Source organism: Bos indicus x Bos taurus, chromosome 27, assembly GCF_003369695.1.
Source record: "Bos indicus x Bos taurus breed Angus x Brahman F1 hybrid chromosome 27, Bos_hybrid_MaternalHap_v2.0, whole genome shotgun sequence".
In the NCBI taxonomy this organism is placed as follows: Eukaryota; Metazoa; Chordata; class Mammalia; order Artiodactyla; family Bovidae; genus Bos; species Bos indicus x Bos taurus.
Window position 1 is genome coordinate 7,603,694 of NC_040102.1, and position 22,730 is coordinate 7,626,423.

The following is a 22,730-nucleotide window of genomic DNA, read 5'->3' on the forward strand; positions in this document are numbered from 1 at the left end:
ATAGAAAATATATTTGATTTGCTATATAAATTTGATATAATTAATATTTATAGCATAACATATTTCTACAAAAATGGCACATGTATATGAACTGGATTTTAATTTAGTTTTATAACTATTTTTGGCAGTGTTGTAACTCTAGCTAGATTTAAATTTCATGGTTATGTTATATTGTAATCTTGCTTGTGCAGAAATGAGCTTTATTGTTATACAAATCTAATTCAAGTATATTCTTATAACTTGTTTTTTTTTGCATTTTATACACTTACCCTTCACTGTAATTACAATGTATGTGTCATGTGTTTCATACAAGATTGAAACAAAAAATAGAATTTAGGTTGAAAAAATAAAAATAGTATTTCTGCAGGTCTGCAGTTGCCAGACTGCTGACATTGTCAGTTGCTTGTGAGGTGACAGTGCTCAGGCTTTCTTCCTGAATCCTTTGTAAACCTGCATTATTTGGCGAACTGACTTCATCTTTTCAGTGTATATTTTGTTTCTGGGCCAAAAAGACGGTGTCTTCTGAAACAGTACATGTTTAGGATGGACATGGAAATACTTAGGTGGTTCACATAAAAATGCAACATATTCCTAAGTACAGATAAAAAGAGTACATAATATTTATCAGAAATATAAAATTACCTGTCACATACATTTGAAATATATTGGATTACCTATATGTGTGGCATGTTTTGTAGGATTTATATTTAAAATATAAATGTGTATTTTGACATGGGCCTTCAGTTGAATGTTTTCTATTTTCAGTGATGCAGAATAACTAACTGTGTAACCTTTCATGCTGACCATAATACCAAAAGCTTCTGGACACTTTGTCTCTTCAGCAATTGTAGATATCACTTAATAAAAGTGAGATATATGTATATATATATAAAATGATACTTTTGAAAAATAACAAAAAAGTTTCAAATACTAGCAGTTTAAATACATAATTTAGATTGGTAGATGTGATAGTATTCATATCTTTAAGGATGCATGATTTTTAATATCTCATTCAAAAACCCTAATTTTTTAAAGAAGCTGCCATTTTGTTTTTTCCTGTTTATTATTTTAATGGCTGGTTTGGAAAAGTTCTTCAACTCTGAATTCTAAAGGATTTAAGTTGTTGGACTATAATAAGACTTGTAAAAGCTGCCCAGGAACATACCACAGCAGACCAAATTGTATGAAAATATTGAAATGTTTATATTACCTGAATTTAGGAACTAAAAAGAAGTAAATCAAGATACATGATACAGTAAAAATATATTAGCATGGGTTTAGAAGTGATTTTTTTTTTTTTAATAAAGAGTTAGCGGAAGGACTTAATCATTTCTAGTTTGGCATGTGAGGAGCTCAGAAGTCCTCACTGTGGCCTAAAATAAAACAAAACAATGAAAACTGAAAAATCAACAACTCCTCCTTAGATTCCTAAGAGATTTGAAGTCACCAGGCCAACTGCTGCCCCCAAATTGGAGAGATAGGCATATGGGCAGAATCACAGTGCGTCAGAGCAGAAACCCACCTGCAGAAACCTCCGTGGGAACCAGAGTCAGAGTGGAGAACCTCAGCGATAATTAGTGACTTGCTGGAGGCTCGTGTGTCAAGTCCCAGAGTTAAAAACTCCTGGGGGACCCAGTAATTAAGGAGGCCTCCAGGCTTTTCTAAGTTTTGCCTCCAGGACCTTTACTAGGTTTTCACAGTAAATATCAGAGAAAGAACCCTGCATGCTTCTGGCAAGGGGAGAGGAAAAGGAATTGTTTTGAAATATGTCAGAACATCCTTCTTCTTAACAAGGCTGTCCTGTTTTACTAGAGCCTGATCTGCAGAGATGATATCTGCACCCAACCTGTCCGGGAGAAGGGAAGTAGCCAGCCCCTGCTAACCGTCCTGTCCCACTCGGGGAGGAAAATCTCCAAGAGTACTGGTGAAATTCCCAGTCCACGGGCATGGGCTTATTGGAAGACAGAGAACTAGTTACAGTCATGGGACTACAGAGTCATCTTAACATCACAACACTAAAGACCTACTACTGGCCACAGTTCTTTTAAACAGTGACATCATGTTCTCCTGTTAACAAAAAATTACATGGCACACTAAAAAGCAAAAAAACAAAAGCACAGTTGAAAGAGATTAAATAAGGATCAGCACCAAAGTCAGATACGGCAGGGATATTCATCTGTGCCCAGCTGTTATAGTTGGAGACTTTAATACTGCTCTGTCAGAATAGAACAGATCTAGTAGACACAAAATTAGTAGAGACATGGTTGAACTCAACAACACTTCAAGCAACTGGATGTAATTTGATGTCTATCAGCTACTTCATCTATCAATAGCAAATTACACATTCTTGTCAAGCTTACATGGGAGATTGACAGAATAGACCATATTCTGGACCAAAATCACACCTTAACAAATGTAAAAGTATAGAAATAATAGTGTCTGCTCTGAGACAATGGCACTAAACTAGATATCAGTAACAGAGAACTGGAAAATCCCCAAGTACTTAGAGATTACACAGCACTTTTCTAAATAACATAAGGATCAAAGAAGAACTCTCAAGAGAAATTAAAAATCATTTTGAACTAAGTGAAACTGAAAATACAACTTAACAGAATTTATGGGAGGCAGGAAAAGGAGTGCGTGGAGGGAAATTTATTGCATTGAATGCATGTATTAGAAAAAAAGGAAGCTCCAAAATCAATCATCTAAGCTTCTGCCTTAGAAGACTGGAAAAGGAAGAGCAAATTGAATCCAAAATAAGCAGAATATAAGAAAGAATTACAGCAGAAAATAAAAGGGCAAGAGACTTGAAAAGACACCTCACTGAAGATGACAGATGACATGGAAGCTTATGGAAAGATGTCCAGCATCACAGGTTATTAGGGAATAGCAGATTAAAGCAACAATAAAATGCTGCTACATGCCTGTTAGACTGGCCCATCTAAACCACTGACAACAACAACTTTGGTGAGAAGGTCAAGTAGCAGGAACACTCATTTTTGTCTGTTGGGAATGCAAAATGGTGTGGACAGTCTCACGTTTCTTTCCCAAATATAAACTCAAAATTTGTTTACACACAAACCTTACATCCCAAGGATAAACTATAAAAGCCTATTTAATTCACATGTAGTTTAAATAATATATATTTTCAGTGAAAAGTAATATTGCTGTAACATTGTGAAAGGGAAAGTGTATTTTTTTTATTATTTATCAAGAATGCGTGGTGTCATTAGGGAGGAAGAAACCAGATATTTGTAGCAGTTTCTTATACTGGTAAGCACTCAAAAGCACAGATTTTTTATCGTGCTGATTTTCACTGCAGATTATTTACATCACTAGTTCCACTCAGATAAGGGAATTTAATGGGGTGAAGAGAGAAAAATTGGAGTGGAAAAAAGAGATCTTTTCAGGAAGTGGAACTATGAAATAGAAGAGAGACAAAGAAGAAAGTAGCTTTTTAAATAAATGAGAGTTAACATAACTGAGTCTGGGCTTCTTCACTCTAAAATCCTCTGCCCTGCCATATGAACGATGTATATTCTGTGATTTCCAGTTTCCTTCGTCCCCTCTTCACAGTGAAGACCACTGGTAACCCAGCTTGTATTCCTGTCTTACGTACCTCAGATAGTGTTTGTAAGGATGCCAGAGGCAATGTGAAACTGAAGTTCTGAGACAGAGGTCACAATACTCGCAGTACTGGGTTGGCTCACAGTGTTTTACATTTGAACTTGCTGCCTTGAATGAATTGCCAGTATTTAAAAACTGGTACATTTACATGAAATTCTGGATATTTCTGTCTATTTGGGAATTCAGTGGTACTAGAGCCTTTGGATAGGAATGAGCACTTTACGCTTCACTCTGTCCCCGTCACTGTTGGTGGGATTCCCAGCCCTTGATCAAATGTCAGTCATCATTTATTTTATAATCTCACCTCTCTAATAGAAATGACCTGCCTTGATGTCTATTGCTATTTGGAGATTTCACCTCCCATTCTTTGAAAGCTGAGATTAATAGTGCTAGTGGAAATTTTTTTTCAGGGCATAGAGATAAGGATTTAGGAACGCAGATGTAAAACAGTGAAGAGGTGATTTATTGAATAATGGAGATGACCAGCATTCCTCTGAATTTGTTTTTCAAGGTGAACATGTCCCAGGTAAGGCAGGTGGGACTGCTGGCTGCTGGGTGTCAGCCGTGGAACAGAGATGTGTGCGCTGCCAGTGGAGACAGGTTTGCCTACTGTGCCACCCTGGCCATCTATGTTTATCAGGTAAAAGAATGCTGACTCTTTTCAATTTTTCATTTTTTCGGATAAGATTAATATTTAATTAAGTTTGAAAAGCTAGTGAAATGCTATTAAAGTCTGCAGTTTAGTTAATAAAAATATTTAATTAACACTCGATTTGAAATTCCTGAGTTCAGTTTTCTGCATTGCGCTTAAGACCCCATGTGGGTTATTTGTAAAGTCAGAGAGGGTCACTGATATCTGAAATGACTTCTTCATGCACTTGTATTTGTAGACTCTTCCGCTGAATGGCTTTTACAGCAGTTTTTTCTATTAGATACTTTACATCTGCATTATCTACCATTGGTAACCTAAATGACTAACTACTTTAAAAGTTATAAACCTGTTCATCCCTACACGTACAGAAAATGCATTTATACCTTTAAACAGGCTCATGGCGTTGGGCATAGGAGACTATGTTAGCTGTTAAGGTTTTACTGCAAGTATATGGTTAAAGAAAGATTGGTGGCATTAATAGATAATATAATAATGATTTGAAAAAGTATCATATAATACTGTGAAAGGTTCGTTATGTGTTCAAGGAAAAAACCAGGTTCAACAAAATGACAAATACAGTATATAACAGTATGTCATAAACATGTTAAAAATGATAGATGAATTGATCTACTAATTAATGGCACAATTACAAAGGAAATAGGAAAATTAGGCTATTCATTTTGTCCACTTGCATATAAAAACAACATAATGCCCTTTCCAAGAAGCAATAACATAAAACAGGTCCAAATGATACCACTGCTCTGCAAACCTCGAATATCTTAATAATGCAGTAATGAGCAGTTGGCTTACTTAACGTACATTTTTTTACTAAAATACAATTTAAAAACTGCAGAAAAATTATTTCAAGACCAAGGTATTTTTCCTTCATAAGTAGATAGGGCTTCAGAAAATATAATAAATCTCTTAATTATGCATATTTAAATATACATTTGTTTTTACTCATTTTAAAATTGATATGTTTAATGTCAGTCTTCTTTTATTTTTAAAAAAAAATGATTTTGTTCCGTTGAATACATTTGAATTCACTTGAAAGTGGACCAAGCTTGAATTGTGTTCATATCTTGTTATTAAATATACTCATTTTCGTATGTGCAGCTTTTAAAAAATGATGTGATTATTAATGGAAAGTGTATTACCTAAAAAGAAGCACTGATATGTTTTATTTATATTTTTTCTAGTTGGATCACCATTATAATGAATTCAAACTCCACGCAATCATGTCTGAACATAAGAAAACAATCACAGCGCTCTCCTGGTGTCCACATAACCCTGACCTGTTTGCGAGTGGCAGTGCCGATAATTTAGTGATCATTTGGAATGTTGCAGAACAAAAAGTCATTGCTAAACTTGACAGTACGAAAGGTATCTCTCTTAACTGGGGTTTACTTCATTGAATGAAATATTTTTATTTCAATAAGCAAAGTATTATACTTCAGTAAGCTCAGGTTTTAAAGTAGTGTTTTCCAAGCTCTCTAATGAAAGTCTATGTAAGAAACACATTTTATGTCATGATTCATGGTTCTGTGTGTGGATGCGTACAAACCAAAACACAATTTCATGAAATAATCAGACTTGCTATGCTAAGTCACTTCAGTCGTGTCCGACTCTTTGCGACCCCATAGATGGCAGCCCACCAGGCTCCCCCATCCCTGGGATTCTCCAGGCAAGAACACTGGAGTGGGTTGCCATTTCCTTCTCCAATGCATGAAAGTGAGAAGTGAAAGTGAAGTCGCTCAGTTGTGTCTGACTCTTAGCGACCCCATGGACTGCCCCCTACCAGGCTCTCCATCCGTGGGATTTTCCAGGCAAGAGTACTGGAGTGGGGTGCCACTGCCTTCTCCAATCAGACTTAGTACACTGATTAATTAAAAACATAATCTGTACCAGATAATTTATGTTTAAATATAACATTAAAAATTCAAAAATAAATATAAAGACAATAATTAGAGGCAATTTTCTCAGTGAGACAATTATAAGAGTTTAATAATTAACTTTGTATATGTTTATGTGAAACAGGTGGTCAGCTCATTTTAGTCAGATCCATTTTACAGATGAAGAACCAGGCTTAGGTAACGTGACTTGTTTAATTTAAAGCAAAACTAAAATTTAAATCTAAACTCCTGATAAGATCATAGTTTGTAGCATTAACTTTGTTATTAAATGCGTATAGAAGCACATTTAACTTTTCGTACATTTAATCCTTATGCCTGCAATGCAAGAGACCCAGATTTGACCCCTGGGTTGGGAAGATCCCCTGGAGGAGGAAATGGCCAGAATACTCCAGTATTCTTGTTTGGAAAATCTCACAGACAGAGGAGCCTGGTGGGCTACAGTCAGTGGGGTCGCAAAGAGTTGGACGCAACTGAGAGAATAATACTTAACCCCAATTTATATTTAATAGCCTTTAAAGCAGGAATTGTATCCCATATTAAACTTGTACACCTAGAACACCTAAAGTAGGTCTTATGCACAAAAATACTCCTTGTAAGTGTTCATTGCTTACAGTAAGAATTCATTGTTTTAATATTGGGTTGCCCAAAAAGTTTGTTCCAGTTAGAAAAATCCAAATGAACTTTTGGGGCAACCCAATATATGGTTTCCTGAAAGAAAGAAAGAACTCTGTAAGTCTCTTTGAGTATGTAAAGCATATGATCACATGAGTAGTTTTAAACCAGAAACTAGGTATACTTTTTCATCATAGACGTTCTCTCCGCATGTTCCCTGTAGTCTTTCGGGTTACTGTATAAATTAAAGTCCCAAATAAGAGGTAATTTTTTAAAATAATGAACATAACCTTGTATTTTGGTTGTCTTGGAAGCGTAGGATGCAGATAATACTGAATGGCATGGTCTTATGCCACATCTCTCGATTGTGTATCTGTATTTAATTTATTCCAGGGACGCCTGCCTCTCTTAGCTGGTGCTGGAATGCTGGTGATGCTGTGGCATTTGCTTCCCACAGAGGCCCGCTGTTCATCTGGACCATCTCAGGACCAGACAGTGGGGTGACTGTGCACAGAGACGCCCACAGCTTCCTGTCTGATATCTGCATGTTCAGATGGCATACACAGAAAAAGGGGAAGGTTGCCTTTGGTCATGTTGATGGAAGTCTATCAATTTTTCAGCCAGGTAAGAATGTTTTTTTCAGTCAGATGTCTTAAATTTTATTTTTCTTATTAACATACGTAATTTCATATTTACGTATTTACATTTCATATTAACATTTCATATTTTCATATTAACATACATAATTTCATATTTACATTTACGTAATTTCATATTTACATTTACATATTTACATATTTACATTTCATATTTTCATATTAACATTTCATATTTTCATATTAACATACATAATTTCATATTTACATTTACGTAATTTCATATTTACATATTTACATTTCATATTTTCATATTAACATACGTAATTAACGTATTTACGTATGTTTCATATAACATACATAATTTCAAATTACATACGTAATTTTCATATTTACATGGCATAGAAAGTTAATAGTATTTTAATTTTTAAATAATAGTTGTGCTTGGGCTCCCCAGGTGGCTCAGTGGTTAAGAATCCGTCTGCAAATGCAGGAGATGGAGATTTTGTCCCTGGGTCGTGAAGATCCCCTGGAGAAGGAAATGGCGACCTGCTCCAGTATTCTTGCCTGGGGAATCATATGGACAGAGTTGCCTGGTGGGCTGTGGTCCACGGAGTTGCAAAAAGTTGGACACGCTTGAGCACACACACACACACAGCACAATAATTGTGCAAATATTATCCAGTACTGTGCCGATTCCAAATAACCATTAGAAGTAAATTTTATTTGTAAGACATTTTAGTACATTTCTCCATCTCTTAGGGACACAATTCAACCTGTAACAACCCAATACAGATTCTTTGACTTCACTATTCTATAGGATCTTTAGCAATTAATGTGCACAAAACATTAGTATAGCCCTGTGGTATGTTTTCCTTACATATGCAAGAGCTAATGGGTAATGAAGGAAGCACTGCTTTTCAGTTCTGCCACTGCATTCTAAACTGTGAGTTTGAAACTCAGAGAGCATTGGCATTGATACCAGCAGCATTAGGTCTTGTCCTGAGGGGTGGTCCCCCTTCCCTTCTGAGCGACTTCCTGTCACCACAGATGGTTGTTTGGTCCTCGAGGCTCTCAGAGCAGACTGTGATCTCAAGCTGTCTGCTGTCCTGTCTTTGTCTCTCTTGGAAGAAATAAATATTCGTGGAGGACTGCCCACAATAGTGCAGTTCATCCATCATTTGGAAGCAGTGATTTTTAAACCCTGCTTAGTGTGTCTGTGGATTTCTTTGTGTGTGTTGGGCAGGGGTGGGGTGGGACATTTTGGTAGGTGGTCCAGCTGAGGCTTCAAGCCTTCTGTTCCCTTTCAGTCTGAAAAACACCACTTTATTCCGTATTGGACTTCATGTAAAAATTCTAATATTAATAGGGGATTCTAGGGCCAAAAGAGGGAGAAGGCAATGGCACCCCACTCCAGTACTCTTGCCTGGAAAATCCCATGGCTGGAGGAGCCTGGTGGGCTGCGGTCCCTGGGGTCTCGAAGAATCGGACACTACTGAGCAACTTCACCTTAACTTCTCACTTTCATGCATTGGAGAAGGAAATGGCAACCCACTCCAGTGTTCTTGCCTGGAGAATCCCAGGGATGGGGGAGCCTGGTGGGCTGCCGTCTATGGGGTCACACACAGTCGGACATGACTGAAGTGACTTAGCAGCAGCGGAAGCAGGGCCAAAAGAGGTGGAAAACTACTGCTTTAGCTATTTCAGGTTATATCCTTAGACAAAAGCAGATCATTAGAAAATCTGTTTTCAAACTTCATGGTAGAAATGTTTTAATTAAATTGACTTTGGTATTATTCCAGGGATATGCACTAATCAAATTTTCATTGTTTCCTTTTGGAAATGTTGGCGTAGTGCTTATGTAATATTGCTTTTATAATCTGTTATGTTGGAAGACAGCAGGTAATGATGTCGTTGCAGGAAGAGCTATGGTATCTTTGAATTGTCTTATTTTTTGAGTAAGTACTTCTTTTAAAGTTTATGATACTTAGGAATAATTGGTACTTCTGTTAAGGTTGTAATCTCTAAACTTAGCTGTTTCACTGCCTTTCTGTTGCAAACAAGAGGAACATTTAATTGCAGTTTCTGTGTGGTATGTCAGCAGAAGCCTTTTTTTCGTTATCACCAGTGTGTATATAATTTGGAAGAAATAAGAGGATTGTTTGCTGGTCCTTTTCTTCACTTAATTTCATTTGTTTCGTCTCCCTATTTTTCTCGCTGCCTGTTTGTTCTGGTAGCCAGGAGTGAATTACGATGTGGCAAATGGTAATATGAATGAGGACAGATGACTGTAAATATTGGGATGCGTTTATCATACACCCACTTCAAGGCAATTAACTAATTTATTCTTAAAAAAAAAAAGGTGTCGTCGTGTTCTATACCATAAAATAAAAAAGTGAGCACACAGAGATTCAGTATCTTGGAACTAGGATTTGGACCCAGGCAACGCTCCAAAGCCTGTGCTTTTAATCAGAACATAATATTCTTCCTGTTGGTGAGCACCTCCCTGCTGCTGCTAAGCTGCTAAGTCACTTCAGTTGTGTCCGACTCTGTGTGACCCCATAGACGGCAGCCCACCAGGCTCCACCATCCCTGGGATTCTCCAGGCAAGAACACTGGAGTGGGTTGCCATTTCCTTCTCCAATGCATGAAAGTGAAAGTGAAGATGCTCAGTCATGTCCGACTCTTCATGACCCCATGGACTGCAGCCCACCAGGCTCCTCCGTCCATGGGACTTTGCAGGCAAGAGTACTGGAGTGGGTTGCCATTGCCTTCTCTGAGCACCTCCCTACCCCTATGCTATTGTAATTTAATGAAATTGTAATTGTTGACAAGATCATATGGGTTATTTTTCCACTTTTTTTCCCCTAACAACTTCTCAGTAGCAAATAGAAAGACATCCAGGATACTGGGGATTGCCTAAGCAAAGCAGTTCTGTCCAGCTGCATCCTTAGCAGTTCAGTCGCTAAGTCGTGTCTGACTCTTTGTGACCCCATTGACTGCAGCTTCCCTGTCATCCTTTGGACAAACTCTTAATTCTCCTTCATTCGCATGTCAGTTATGACTTCCACATAAAAATGCCACACTTGTATTCCCAGGACTCTTGGAATCAGTGGTCTGCAAAGAGGAAGTTCAAATGATCTCAGTTTATTAGTCTTATTTTGGAAATTTTGTTGAAAACCGTGTTCCTTACATTTGAATAGGTAATAAAAGTCAGAAGCACGTGCTGAGACCCGACTCTCTTGAAGGGACAGATGAAGAGGACCCTGTGTCGGCCCTGGAGTGGGACCCACTCTCTACTGACTATCTGCTCGTGGCTAATCTGCATCATGGAATTCGCCTAGTGGATTCCGAGTCACTTTGTTGCATAACGACTTTTAGTTTTCCCAGCGCAGCAGCTTCTGTGCAGTGTCTGGCCTGGGTTCCTAGTGCTCCTGGGATGTTTATAACTGGAGGTAACTTTACCTTGTTCCCCAGAGTTTTAAATATGTGCATATTCTTTAATTGACTCAGGGAAATTGCACTATTTTATTGACTGATTTTGTATAAAACATTAATATCTCAAATATTATCATTTATTACAGTAAATACCAAGTTTACTTTTATTTCTATTGTGTATCATTAACATAATGACAAATAAAAATGAAAAGGCCCAGTTTTCCAGGTTTCTGGCAAAATCAGAATATGTCATGCATGTACACACGTGTGGGCATGGCTGGGTTTGTGTGTATACAAAAGGGAACAGCAGTTCAATTTCAGCCATGGCTGGATGACAATAAAGGTACTGGCTAGAAAAACCAGTTATATGAATGAGAGGTCTCTTAGCCTCACTGATAGTTTTGGGCCATGTTTTCCTAATTATAAGACCGTCAGCAAAGCTAAGAAGTGATGGAGGATGGGACGATGAGGAATTTAAAATAGTCATTAGGAATTAAATGACTTACCATTCACATAGATTCAGAGAAACCAAGTACTTTCAGCTGCTGTATAAACACTTCCCATATTTGCTAAGTCTAACATAAAAGACAAAAGAGTCTTTATCCTTTCAGCAGCTTTAAAGAAGCCTTTATTCTTTAAGCACTTAAACTACACATGGAAGTAGATTCTTATTTATATACGTTAACTGACTTAATTACACACGATATAATTAATGATAAACATGGGAATTTTGTTTTTATGTATTATTATTACTGTCCTTATTATTGAGATGAAATTTACATATCATAAAAATCACCAAGTTAAAGCTTACAGTTCAGAGGTTTCTATGTTACAACTGTAACCACCATTTACCTCCAGAATCTTTCCTCATCCCCTGATAGACTCTGAACCCATCAACAGTCAGTCTCCATGACCCCCCAACACACTCCCTAGTCACTACACATGTATGTACATTAACCACTGATCTTCTTTCTGTCTCTGTGATTTGCATATTCTGAATTCACAGAAAGTGAATATTCTGGATTCACAGAAATTGAATCATTCAATGTGTGGCCTTTTATGTCTGGCTTCTCTGATTTAACGTTAAGTTTTCAGGATTCATCCATGATGTAGTGTGAATGAGTACTCATTCCTTTATATAGATGGATAATGTTCCATTGTATGGATATGCCAAATTTTGTTAATCCGTTAATCAGTTGATAGACACTCAGCTTGTTTCCACTTTTGTGCTGTTATGAATAATGCTGCTATGAACATGTGTGTGCAGGCTTTATGTAGACATGTCTGTAATTCAGTTGGGTGTGTATGCAAGAGAGCAATTGTTGGGTCATATGGTAACTTTGCAATCAGTTGAGAAACTGCCAGTCTTGTTTCTGGAGTAACTTATTAAGGTGGGAATTTTGGAAGCAGGGGGTGTTCTAGGTACTCTTCAGGCATATCATCTAGTCCTTGTTTGGCTGCAGGTGAGCAAGGAAGCAGTTTACAAATGTTTCAAGAAAGGAAGGTTTGTTAATGGTGGGGGTAGAAAGTTTTCTGTTACTGGCTTTCCTAGAGCACCTTGTCACTGGGTGCTTTTGGGGATAAAATCATCATAACTGTCTTTTCTGGGAAAAGCTGCAAAAGCAAGCAGCCTCTTAGCTTAGAAGGGGATTTGAAACAGAAAAAAAAAAAATAGCAAAACCTGCCAGAAATTTAAGGGATGAGCATCATTTCAGCTGCTTCTTTGTATTATATAACATTGTGAGAAGAATGTCAGTAAGTGGTGTTAAAAATCTGACAAGTTGAAATTTTGTTATTACTTTTATATCTCAGCATTTTATGTTTCAAGTAAAATGTGCTAATAGAATGCTTTTCTTTTGATCTGACTAGATTCCCAAGTGGGTGTTTTACGCATTTGGAATGTTTCTAGAACAACACCTGTTGATAATTTTAAATTAAAGAAAACAGGATTTCATTGCTTACATGTACTGAATTCTCCTCCAAGGAAAAAATGTAAGTAAAAATGTTAAAATTTAATATTTAAAAATATCATATTTGCTGCTATCAAATAAAATCATATAATGATATAAACATAACAAATACTGGATGCTACTGAAAGGCAGATTTTTAAAAACTGCCCTTGATAATATGTGTGCTAAAGTTACCATCAAAGCCACATAATATCTAATATTGCTAAATTGAAGATATTTAGAGCAAAATTATATTTTTAAATGTTATTGAATGAGGATATTAAAATAATATTAAATTGTCTACATGGGAAAAATGAAATGATGGTACTGGTGAAAATAAGAAATAGAGTGGTAGGATTAAATAAAATTGCTCTGAATCAAATATACTGGGAAATATTTATCTGTATTCCAATGTGTACTTAATATAGATTGATCTAATAATTTATAGTGGTATCATTATTTTAAATTATATTTGCAAGAGCATATTCACATTCTAAGGGAAAGTTTTTTTTGAAAGAAGACAAAATATGTGATAACCCAGTGATACCTGTATCAGATCTGACCTGCAGAATTGTAAGATAATAGATTTGTACTGTTTAAGCTGCAAAAAAAAAAAAAAAAGAATATACAGAAAATAACTAAGCAAGGAGACTTTTATACAAAGTTGGGGAAATGAAAGTGTATAAAAAGTAAACATTGACAAAGAAGAAATTAAGATGCAAATGTATGTCAGACAATTGTGATTGTTAATTTGCGTGGTAAATTAAGTGAAAGTGAAAGTTGCTCAGTTGTGTCCAACTCTTTGCGAGCCCATGGACTATTTAGTCCATGGAATTCTCTGGGCCAGAATACTGGAGTGGATAGCCTTTCCCTTCTCCAGGGGATCTTCCCCACCCAGAGATCGAACCCAGGTCTCCTACATTGCAGGTGGATTCTTTACCAGCTGAGCCACAAGCTAAATTAAAGTGAGTAATAAATCTCAAAAATAGTTATTTTCATTGGATTGAAATTTTATGGAAGAGGGTTATTAGTTTTAAAAGAAAAAACTTCATGTGTGTTTGTATGTGTAGAGGAAGAAGTAAGCTTTTATATCAGCATTTTGAAAGAACGTTGATTCCAAAATAATCATGCTGTGTTTTAATTTATGGGCAGTAAGAAATTAAAGATTCAGCACATACTGTGATTCTTCACACTAATTTTTATTCATCTTGTTTCACCTGTACTCTATATACCTCTTTTCAAAATAATATCCCATTTTGTATATGTGTGTGTGGGGGGGGCAGTTCTGCAAAAGTACACCTGTGGCAGAAAATCTGATCATTGCTCATTAAGAGTTTACGGATACAAATTCTAGATAAAAGAAAACGAAGGAGCATCTATATAAATTAAGTCCTTTGACTTCCTTCCAGCATGTGGAAAGCCACTGGCATAAGGGTTTATTACTTTCTTCTCTAGTTTCAAACCAGTCCCCAACCAAAAATCATTACACATCCTCCACGAGTGAAGCAGTCCCACCCCCAACTCTGACGCAGAATCAGGCCTTCTCTCTTCCTCCTGGTCACGCCGTGTGCTGTTTCTTGGATGGTGGCGTTGGACTTTATGATATGGGAGCCAAGAAGTGGGATTTTCTTAGGGACTTGGTATGTCTGTGGTTTTTCTCTCTTTTATAATGCAGTGCTTATTTTGTGTATAAAGTGATGTTTACTTTTACTTATGTGTTAATATTGTCCTAAGATTATTTTTGTAGAGAACCATACATTAGGAATTTATTTTGGTTGACTGAAACTTTTTATAAAGATGTCTATAACTATTAAAAGTATTTAATTGTAAATATTGTAAACATTAAATTTCTTTAAAAAGTACTGTCTTCTTAGCTTATTGGAAATATTCTGCATTTGGCAGTGTTCCCATTATTGTGTAGGCCATGTTACCCCTATGTATAGTATTGGAAATCATGTAGTTGCTCTATATTTTGGAAGCAAAATGAGAAATAGAATGTTCTTTCAGGATGAAGGAGAAAGTCCATCTCTGCCAGTTACTCCAAGCTTTCTTGTTCTCATTCATGAATTGAGCAAGGTTGGATTAAGCGTTTTCTAAGGTTTATTTCTATTATTGAGTCATAATAATTCTATGAGTCTACAAACTTCTGTTGTAATGATCATGAAGCCTCTGTTGTAAAATAGAATACAATCCTGCTGAGAACTCACATTTTGCCTGGTTTTCTTCTGTGCTTTTTTACGCTGCATTCCTAGGGTCATGTGGAAACTATTTTTGACTGCAAATTCAAGCCTGACAATCCCAATCTTTTAGCAACAGCTTCATTTGACGGCACCATAAAAGTCTGGGATATAAACACGTTGACTGCGGTGTACACATCCCCGGGGAACGAAGGGGTTATTTATTCCCTTTCATGGGCTCCAGGTAAGAACGTTTTTTATTAAAATCAGGAGTACAATTGAATGACTCTCCTAACTTTTATATTCATCTGCATTATCTTCTGTCCTTCAGTGCCGTCTTGCTCCAAATAATTGTGGAGGCAAATTACTATCAACATATGTGTTGGTACAGTTTTGGGGGAATTTAGAATAAACTCCCTGAGCAGGCACTTTGATTTCTGGGCCCTTCTGTATGGTGTAGTCACATAGAAAAGCCACAGTAAATCAGGAAGATACTGACCCATCTCATTTTAGCTGCCTTTGTATAGATCTGCCTGTAAAGTGTTAGTTGCTCAGTCACGTCCTACTCTTTGCGACCCCATGAGCTGTAGCCCAGCAGGCTCCTCAGTCCCTGGAATTCTCCAGGCAAGAATGCTGCAGTGAGTTGCCATTCCCTTCTCTGGGGGATCTTCTCGACCCAGGGATCGAACCCAGGACTCCCACATTGCGGGCAGATTCTTTACTATCTGAGCCACCAAGGAAGCCCTATAAAGGTGTAATGTATTTTACATGATGGAAGTTTTCCTTAATATTTTCATGTGACTCAAACATATAAAAATAAAGTATTTTTTTTCTAAAAATTATGCTACCTCTTTCCCTGGTGCATCTGTTTTGTGAATAAGAATGATCATCTGTTTGATTATGAGCATGTGATTCTGTATAAACTCTACTTTTGTAATATTGAAGGATTTTATGGGATACTAGGGTCTTTACTTGGACTCAGTATGGTAGAACCTTTATACTTTCCTGTACATAAAAAAGAAAAGAGATGCCCTATGAAACCGCTGGCATTTTCTCCCAAAACATTAAATTTTCCTGTAATGAATAACTTTAAAAACTAAACTGAGTTTTTTACTTTAAAAAGTATGTAGAATGTTTTACTTATTTGTCCTAATACTAATATATGAATTAAAAAACTGACTTATAGCCGGTATATAGCTTATTTTTTAGCTTATCTCCTCATGCGCATGAATTTTTAGCCCTGAAAAAAAATATATATATTGGGTTTTTAAAGGATTTGATGTCTTCAGACTTCTATTTTCTTTACCCTATTTTTAGAGTAGAATCACAGGAAAAATTTTAGAGGTGCAAATAAATGTGAAAACTTTTCCCCAGTAATTTTAGAGCCCCAACAGGGTAGCAGAATGAAAATCCTAGAAAAACTGGTGAGGACTATTTTGTAAAGTACTTACAGTCATTTGTCACAAAATAATTCCTCTATATTTTTTCTCCTAGGTATCAGGGTAATAGCTGTTTCTTTCTTCTAATGGAGAAAACCTCTTCTTTGATTGCCTTGTAACAAATTCAGAATCATCTACTAACTTGGCAGTAGTTTGATTTTCATAGATTTTTTTTTTCTTAAAAATAAAGAGCATTATGTTTTTGATGGAGAAAATGAATTTTTTCATGTGTCTTGCTTACAGAAATATTTACTTTCCTAACCATTAATAGATTACTAAAATTGTTAGATGGTCAGAAAAATGTAAATGCTGACTGAATATGTAACAATACTGAGGAATTATTGATAGTCTTTTTGATTATTGATTATTGATAGTCTTTTTGATTATACTAGTTTGATCACGTTAATAAAAGAGATCCTGTATGTCCTTTATTAGACATCCATCCTCAAGTGTTTATTGATGAAAGAACACAATGTTAGGGCTTTGCTCCAAAAAATCCAGTAGGGGGCTATAGACGAAAATAAGATTGACCATACTTTGATAATTGTTGAAATTGTATGATATATTTATCTACTATACTTTCTGTTTATATTTGCATGCAATTAATAATTTTCATTATTAAAAAAAACTTGAAGCACTTTGCAAACCCAAGTCTTTTTCAAAAATTACATTTTTAAAAATAGTTGCATTTGTGGCAAACATTTCATATAATGTCTAATAAATTGTTTCCTAAGGTGATTTAAATTGTATTGCTGGAGCAACTTCCCGAAACGGTGCTTTTATTTGGGATATTAAAAAGGGCAAAATGATACAACGATTTAATGAGGTAGGATGTATTTATTGCTAGCTTAATAATATAATGTCTTATATGGCCTCATGTATTTTCAATGCTTTTCTCTCTAAATTTAATAGTTAATCAGCAGGTGGCATTATTAGAAGAAAATCCAAGAGGACATACATATGCTAAAATGAATTCTGAAAAATGTAGCTAATTCTAAGGTACAATTATTCACCTAAAGTTGCATTAGAGGTTCAAAGGAATTTTAAGTCCTCTTCCACAAAATTGTCTAGGCAAATACTCAAAAGTTAGAAAAAGACTAAGCTCAGAATGTGTCCCAAATCACAGTCCCAATTTTGTCACTGATTAGATTTTGACATAGAATCATTTTATTGTCTTGATCCTGATTAGAGTAGAATCACCTATAAGATGGTAAAGTTGGATGTTTTAGTTCTTCTGAGTCTCAAATTCCATTTTTCCATAACACATTGTAAAACTCCCTCTCTCCTCTTGGCAGTGTCACAGATCGTACTTCTTCTGCTTGGAGTTGAATTGTCCTTCCATTTTTTTCCTGAGTTCTGTTAATATTTGCAAAATATATATAATCTCATTGACAGTTCATTAGCTGTGAAGGGAAGAAGATATGAACAGGGTCTAGGATTGTCCCTCGATCTCTTGAAATTGCATTCAAGTGGTTACAGTGATTACTGTACTTAAATTGTGGCTGGTGTTAAGGGGAGAATAAAGTGACTTTTTCTCTGGAGCTTTAAAGCTGTTTTACTAAGGTGGTCTTCAGTTTACTATTTTAACCTTTTTTTGGGGGGGGGGGTCCATCTTTATAAGGACGGACACAGGAATGGAGGTGGTCTTTATAATCATTCAGTTGAAGGAGTCGGGGTTCTCCATTAGCTGAGTTCATCCTCATGAACTCACTGCACTTAGGGGTCAGTAATGTCCTGCTTTTTATTTTGTGAGGCCCATGTAACAGTTAATTGAAGCCAGCAGTGTTGATTTTTCCCACATTTATTATCCTAAATTTAAGCAATTTTGACACTGGTTCTGACTGTGCTTCTGGGCGCTGGGAAAGCCATGAATGATGTAAGAGACATCCTGGATGCTTGGGGCTGGCTATGGGGTCAGGTTGGGGCTGCCTAGTGCTAATGAGAAGGTACTTAGGTCACAAGACACCAATGAATTCTTGGGAAACTTGGAAAAGAATTGATCACACCCATTACCTAGTTGATGAGTGACGTTCCTGTGTATGCATTGTATCCTTTATGTTTTTAAAAGTTCTAATCATACCAGCTCTAATTATATTCCTTTACCCTTCTCCAGTCCAAGAATACAGATAAATGTAGAGATTTGTTATAATAATAACAACCTTAAACCTTCTTTGTTTTATAAAAATAAAATTTAGAAATTTAGAAGAACAATCAATAATAACAGTTGCTTGCAGTATCTCTTTTACTGTAGTTTTAATACCACTGGGTTTGAAAACTGTAAGTATCTTCATCATTATGGGAAAGGTGGGCTTTCCCAGAAAAGGTATAAAACTGAGTTTGATTCTACAGATGACTGACACAGACTTTGGGCCTTTATCAGTGTCCCCAAAAAGGAAATAGAGCCGCCCAGTTTATATCTTAAAACAATCGTTTTGTTTCTTAAGTGTGATGGCTTTACGCATTCTTTAAGTGTATATTCAGCTTTCTGTTGTTCACAATAATGTCTCTGTAGCATCATCTAGAGCAAGTTCCTAATAGAAAAGTAATATTAGAAGAAGTAAATAAATAAGAGAAAAAAGGGGTGAATTATTTCTTATTGATAGGTATTTTGCATTTTTTGAAGCATGGAAAAAATGGGATATTCTGCATTGCCTGGAGTCATAAAGATTCCAAAAGAATAGCAACCTGCAGTGGTGATGGTTACTGGTAAGTACTGTGTATGAAATCACACTGTTTATACAGATGCATTTGATAATATAAGTGTCTGCTGTTAGCACCTGTATTAAAATATTTGATAAGACTCTGTTTGTACAGCTCTGCCAGCTGTCATAAATATTACTTACGGTGGCTTCACAGCTGGCACTAGTGGTAAAGAGCCTGCCGCCAGTGCAGCACATGAGAGCCGGGTTCGATCCCTGACTTAGGAAGCTTCCCTGGAGGAGGAAATGGCAGCCCACTCCAATATTCTTGCCTGGAAAATCCCATGGACAGAGGAGCCTGGCAGGCTACAGTCCATGGGGTCTCAGAGTCAGACACGACTGAAGCGACTTAGCAGCTCCATGTATAGGCACATGCACTGCTGTGATGTACCAGTAATAAATAACAATGCAGTGATGTTTAAAAATAAACCACCAATTGCTTTCTAAATGTAAATACTACTCAAATTATAACTAAAATACTGTGACTTGCCTCAAAGCAACTTCACGTACTTTCAGAGTCTAATTCTCATCACGTTTTGAGGAAGGGGTATTTCATTTCCCAAGTGACTCAAGAGATATCAAGTGCTCTAGAAACTTGTTCACAGTAGATGTTATTCTTTTAAAAAGGATAAAAAGGCTTTTCAAGGAGGAATAAGGTCATGCTGTAGGAAATGCCTATTTTCTGACTAACTTCTCCGACCCTGTGTTTCAGAAATATGTGAGTCCCAGGGAAAAGTAGTTTTCTAAGAAATATATGTAAGGGAAGAATTGCCCTTGAGTTTAAAAAAGTTTTTAATCCAGTGGTCCTACCATATAGTATAGGTATTGTCATCTTTGACACGTGGTATAGGAATTTATTGTTGTTGAGAAACAGTAGAGTTTATCTCCTCTTGGATTTTGCTGTACCCCGCCCAGTCTTCTCATTCTCACTTTGTAACTTCATTGGAAAATACGGAAGTTGTGGAAACCAAACATCTGTATCAGGAAGCTAAAATTTTCAGAAACAACAGTATTAGGAGTTTTTCCCTTGAAAATGACTATTTGCTAATTGATACATACCAAAGTACGAAAGATGTACCTAAGGGTTTTTTTATTAAGGGATATGTAGTTAGAGTCAGACACGACTGAGCGACTGAACTGAACTGAATGTAGTTAGCTTTACCGGAGAAGGCAATGGCACCCCACTCCAGTACTCTTGCCTGGAAAATCCCATGGACGGAGGAGCCTGGTAGGCTGCAGTCCACGGGGTCGCACAGAGTCAGACATGACTGAGCAACTTCACTTTCACTTTTCACTTTCATGCATTGGAGAAGGAAGTGGCAACCCACTCCAGTGTTCTTGCCTGGAGAATCCCAGGGATAGGGGAGTCTGGTGGGCTGCCATCTATGGTGTCGCACAAAGTCAGACACAACTGAAGCGACTTAGCAGCAGTTAGCTTTACCGTGTATTTTCAGGACATTAACTTACATGATAAATACCACAGTCTCACTAAACATTTGTAAGTGTAGCTTACCACCACTCCCTAGTAGCCTCAAAAGTTTTGGTGGGCCTAGAAAGATCCCCTGGAGAAGGGAATGACTGCCCACTCCAGTATTCCTGCCTGGAGAATTCCATGGACAGTAGAGCCTGGTGGGCTATAGTCCACAGGTTCACAAAAAGTCAGACAAGACTGAACGACTAACATGTTCACTTTGACATAGGGATATTTTTAAAGGGTCTTTTCCAAAGACTTTCAAAACTTCGCAGTACATTAATTTACACACAGCTTTGTGTTCCTAATGGAATTAATAGCCCTTGTGTTATGGTAATAATATAGAAGGATATTGTGTGTTCAGTCATGTCCGACTCTTTGCAACTCCATGGACTGTGGCCCACCAGGCTCCTCTGCCCGTGGAATTTTCTAGGCAAGAATACTGGATAGGTTGCCATTTCCTACTCCAACAGTAGGGTCTTAAGCTTCATTTATTTTTGCATTAAAAGTGTATGGAATGTATTTGGGGAGAAGGGCACCTCCAGATTTCTAGTTGTATCCCTTAAAAATGTGCCATGAAAATATTATAATGACTTACATGTCTTGGCCTTGGTGTAATAATACATACAACCAACACTGTAAATGAGTTGTTTTAAACATAAATTTTCAACTGTTAAATTTTGAAGCTGAAAATCTAATGCTTGTGTTTTAAAATATGTGTATTATACTATGTATTTCCTAAATAAAGAAAATATTTTCTAAATAAGAAAGTATCTCCTTTAAATAGGGTTCAGTGGATTGCCATAATTAATACTATGTAATATAAATATACTTATCATAATGATAATATCATTTACATGGTACTTTTAAATGTTCCCTGTGCTTTGCAGACAAGGTCTCTACACTAAAACACTTTCGTTTAAATTACATAGTTTTGGCTTTCTTCCTTTGAATAACGTATTTAGAATGTTGTAATTTTCTATTAACATATTATACTTAATTTCAGTATAATTCGAACAATTGATGGTAAAATACTACACAAATACAGACATCCAGCTGCAGTATTTGGTTGTGATTGGAGCCAAAACAACAAGTAAGTATTTTTTCCTGAAATAAGTAATAATTACATTTAGAAGATTTTGAATAACCGTAAAGTTTGATGTTATTCTCATTAGTAATATTCATCACTCTTTTTAGGTAATATTCCCCTTATCTCGTCTTATAACTGCATGTTTTTATTCCATGAAGTTTTTACATGATTTAGGAATAGTGATTCCTACTTTGCACCAACTGTCTGCTGCTTTAGGGAAAAGCATACAGCTCACTAATGAAAAAGGAAGTCAGTGCAGTCTGTGTGTGGCTTGCGAGATGTGGCCCTTGCTCTAACCCTCTTAGCAATCTCTGCAGTGCACTGTCCCCATGACTTTCCATTGCCTCCACCTGATGTGAATGCCATGACAGGGGGTGATTTCCCAAGATGTGGAGCTTAGAATGGTTTTGAAAGGTCAGCCTTGCTTAAGAGCCTGGTATTTACCATGTAAAGATCAGCTTAGATTTAAAAATTAACCCACATCAAACCTCCACTAAAATTGATCCTTTAAGCCATTGCACTTCCAAGAGTCTTGTGTTTCACACCTCTCTTTGATAGGATGTAAATTACATTTATATGCCATCAAATACGTGGGATCAGATATATCCCATCAAATTTATGGGAGATAGTGAAGGACAGGGATGCCTGGCATGCTTCAGTCCTTGGGGTTGTGAAGAGTTGGACATGACTGAGCGACTGAACAAGAACAACAAATTGTATTTAAGAAGTCAAACTTTCTTTAAATATTGTGAAAATAATGTGAATTATGCTTTTAAAATATACATATGAAATATTCAAACCATATTGCACTGGGTTCTGAATCACATCACGATTATACAAAATCATGACCCTATGCATCTCCTCCAGTAAATATGGAATTTGTAACACACAATAAAGATTCTGAAGTGAGCACACGACCAGCTCCTCTGCAGTGTTGGCCATCTCGGTGGCCTGAAAGTGCCAGCAACAAACCGCTGACACCCAGATGCTTGTCTCCTTTTTAGACTTTACATCCCTCAGCTGTCACCTCCAGTCAGCCCTCGATTCCTGTCATAGCCTCCATCTAA

General features: G+C 36.6%; 1 protein-coding gene across 8 annotated transcripts in view; it reads left to right on the forward strand.

Moving 5' to 3' along the window:
* Positions 1–22,730, forward strand: part of WDR17 (WD repeat domain 17) — a 70,063-nt gene that overhangs the window by 17,866 nt on the left and 29,467 nt on the right. For 7 of the 8 annotated variants that reach the window (XM_027529900.1, XM_027529895.1, XM_027529892.1 and 4 more), the window contains 10 exons: positions 4,139–4,267; positions 5,479–5,662; positions 7,198–7,428; positions 10,604–10,855; positions 12,708–12,830; positions 14,243–14,427; positions 15,040–15,208; positions 17,138–17,229; positions 19,027–19,109; positions 21,580–21,666. In XM_027529900.1, coding sequence (XP_027385701.1) covers positions 4,145–4,267; positions 5,479–5,662; positions 7,198–7,428; positions 10,604–10,855; positions 12,708–12,830; positions 14,243–14,427; positions 15,040–15,208; positions 17,138–17,229; positions 19,027–19,109; positions 21,580–21,666 — 1,529 coding nt within the window. In that variant the 5' untranslated portion in view covers positions 4,139–4,144. Of the gene's footprint in view, positions 1–4,138; positions 4,268–5,478; positions 5,663–7,197; positions 7,429–10,603; positions 10,856–12,707; positions 12,831–14,242; positions 14,428–15,039; positions 15,209–17,137; positions 17,230–19,006; positions 19,110–21,579; positions 21,667–22,730 lie in introns of all 8 variants that reach the window. The other variant, XM_027529894.1, reaches the window with a different exon arrangement.